Genomic DNA, 2,463 nt, shown 5'->3' on the forward strand with positions numbered 1-2,463 from the left:
ACTTTTATGACGAAGAGGATAAATCCATGTGTAACGAGTGAAATCATCAATATAAAGAACATAATAATGATAACCACTAACTGAGGGAACAGGGGACTTCCAAACATCAGAATGAACTAATTCTAAAATATAAGAAGTAGTTGAAGTACTTAAAGAAAACGGCAAAGCCGAATGTTTAGAACTTAAACAAGAATTACAAAACAAAAAGAATTAGAAAAACGCCTAGACAATGAAATTAACTTTCTAGATCTAAGTAAATCTAAGACAACATGACTTGGATTCCCCAAACGCGCATGCCAAATAGAACTAGAGTCATGTAGAGCAACAAAGGTTGATGGCTGAGCAGACGATGACAATGCAGAGGAAGACTGAAAAGGATATAGAGGCCCATCAGTGTGGGAGTGATGCAAAACTTTCCCCGTCGCCAAATCCTTAAACATCAAATCCCCAAGGAAGAAAGTTAATGCCACAATTATTTTCTTTGGTAAATTGATGAACAGATAATAAATTCTTGCAAAGATGCGGAACATATAAAACAGGGGACAAAGTAAAGGAGCAAGAAGGAGTAGAAAGAGAAGAAGAACCAATACCGGTAACGGGAATACAAGTACCATTACCAACCAAGATGGAATCATTTGAAACAGGAGAAAAGGAAGAGAGATTACCCAGATTATTAGTCATGTGTGCGGTTGCACCAGAATACAAGTACCAATTCTTGTCTGGAGGGGACTGCAATGAGAGTGCTGGCATATTCGCCTGAAGACTAGGAGCAGTATAAGCATGGTTATGGTGTTGAGGACAGGCAAATGCCGTATGACCAGAAAGATCACAAATCTGACAAATCACAGTAGTAAAAGTGGGAGTAGGAGCCACAAATGCAGGCAAGTGATAAGGTGAGGGAGCCAAGACACCACGACCAGAGGTAGAATGCTGGAAAGGACCACCACGAGAAACTGGGGTAGGTGACGGGGTATAATGAAACTGTGAAATAATGCCACGATCATAATCTTGAGCATGACGACGGCCACCTCCGCGACCGCGACCACGACCATGACCACGTCCATGATATCCTGAGGAAGTAGAGGAAAGAGGGTCAGCTATTGTAGTAACCAAAGATGTAGTAGGTGATACTAGATTAGGAGAAGGCAAAGTACAAGCCTAATGAGTAAGAAGCATCATCCACAACTCAGAATGTCGAGGAGCAGGACTCATGTGCGAGGCCATGATCACAAAGGAGTCATAAGACAACGGAAGTCCATTCAGATCACATCGAACCAATTCAGAGTCATTAACACAACGACCAATAGAGTGGAGGCAATCAGCTAATTCCTGAATCTTAGACATATAAGCATCTGTAGAGAGATCTTCTTTTTTGATTGTATGTAATTGATGCTTGTACTGCATTTCTCTCGCTGTGGATTGATGGAAAAAGTAATTTTTTAATGTGATCCAAGCATCTGCAACTGTAGAACAATGATATAATAGAGGAATAAGGTCATTGTAAATTGTTGCCTGAATCCAGGTAAGAAGAAGACGGTCTTGCTTTCTCTACATAACAAAGGCAGGGTTAACTGACTTGGAAGTACCATCGGAAGAAACATTAAATTCAGGAAGATGTGATTCAGAACCATCAATGTGACCAAACAAATCATACATCTCAATAACAAGTTGAATGAGATGTACCCATTTAAGATAATTAGTTTGATGTAAAACTTCAGTAACAAGATCCTTAATATGCGCAGAAAAAGCAGTCCCAGCCATATTAATAGAAAAAGAATATGTAGCAAGAAATGAAATTGAAAGAACTAAATAACGAGAGATGGGCTTCCCTTTTTTTTTAATATGAGAATCGACCGGAGGGGAAAAGAAAAGGTGAAGAACAATTTTGTATCTAGTGGTTTAAAGAAGAAAAGTCAAAAGGTGAAGAACTATAGTATGTAATGTGGGGCACACAAGAAAGTTAAAAGAGTATAAAAAATCTATAAAGTAACAATGGAAAGTATTAATTAAATAAGCTGCTTGATAGCAAAAAGAAGACAATTAAGCAACAGAGAAGGAAAAACGTGGAGAACGCAAGACGTGCTTCAGCGCTAAATAGGGTTAGGGTAGAATCTTTAGGCTTATACCATGATATAATATTGCCCCATAATAATGTTTGGGATTTTCATTGTATTTATAAAGCAGTACATAAGTGTAAGAGACAAGAATACGAAGGGTAATATACAACAACTCCTAGACTAACATGGTAAAAGATACATGTATATTATTATCTTCAACATCTTTTCCTTTAAGTGTGTTGTGTCATCTTCTATATGGCTGAAGACGCTCCAATGGCAAGGGATCAAAAGAAATACAATTGAGTGGACAGATGAGCTTAAATGGGTAAGAACTAATGCACATGGCAAAATTGCTTCTGCTGAAATCTACATAATGCATGCCCTGGCTGCCAGAATTTATGTTATC

General features: G+C 38.3%; 1 protein-coding gene across 1 annotated transcript; it reads right to left on the reverse strand.

The window, feature by feature from the left end:
• Nucleotides 1–1,158: 1,158 nt before the first annotated feature.
• On the reverse strand, nucleotides 1,159–1,761 carry LOC138907284 (uncharacterized). Its single transcript, XM_070197875.1, has 2 exons — nucleotides 1,587–1,761; nucleotides 1,159–1,463 (listed from the first exon to the last, which is right to left on the reverse strand). The coding sequence occupies exons 1-2, from the start codon at nucleotides 1,759–1,761 to the stop codon at nucleotides 1,159–1,161; spliced, it is 480 nt and encodes a 159-aa protein (XP_070053976.1).
• Between the last annotated feature and the right edge of the window lie 702 nt (nucleotides 1,762–2,463).

Source organism: Nicotiana tomentosiformis, chromosome 3, assembly GCF_000390325.3.
Source record: "Nicotiana tomentosiformis chromosome 3, ASM39032v3, whole genome shotgun sequence".
In the NCBI taxonomy this organism is placed as follows: domain Eukaryota; kingdom Viridiplantae; phylum Streptophyta; class Magnoliopsida; order Solanales; family Solanaceae; genus Nicotiana; species Nicotiana tomentosiformis.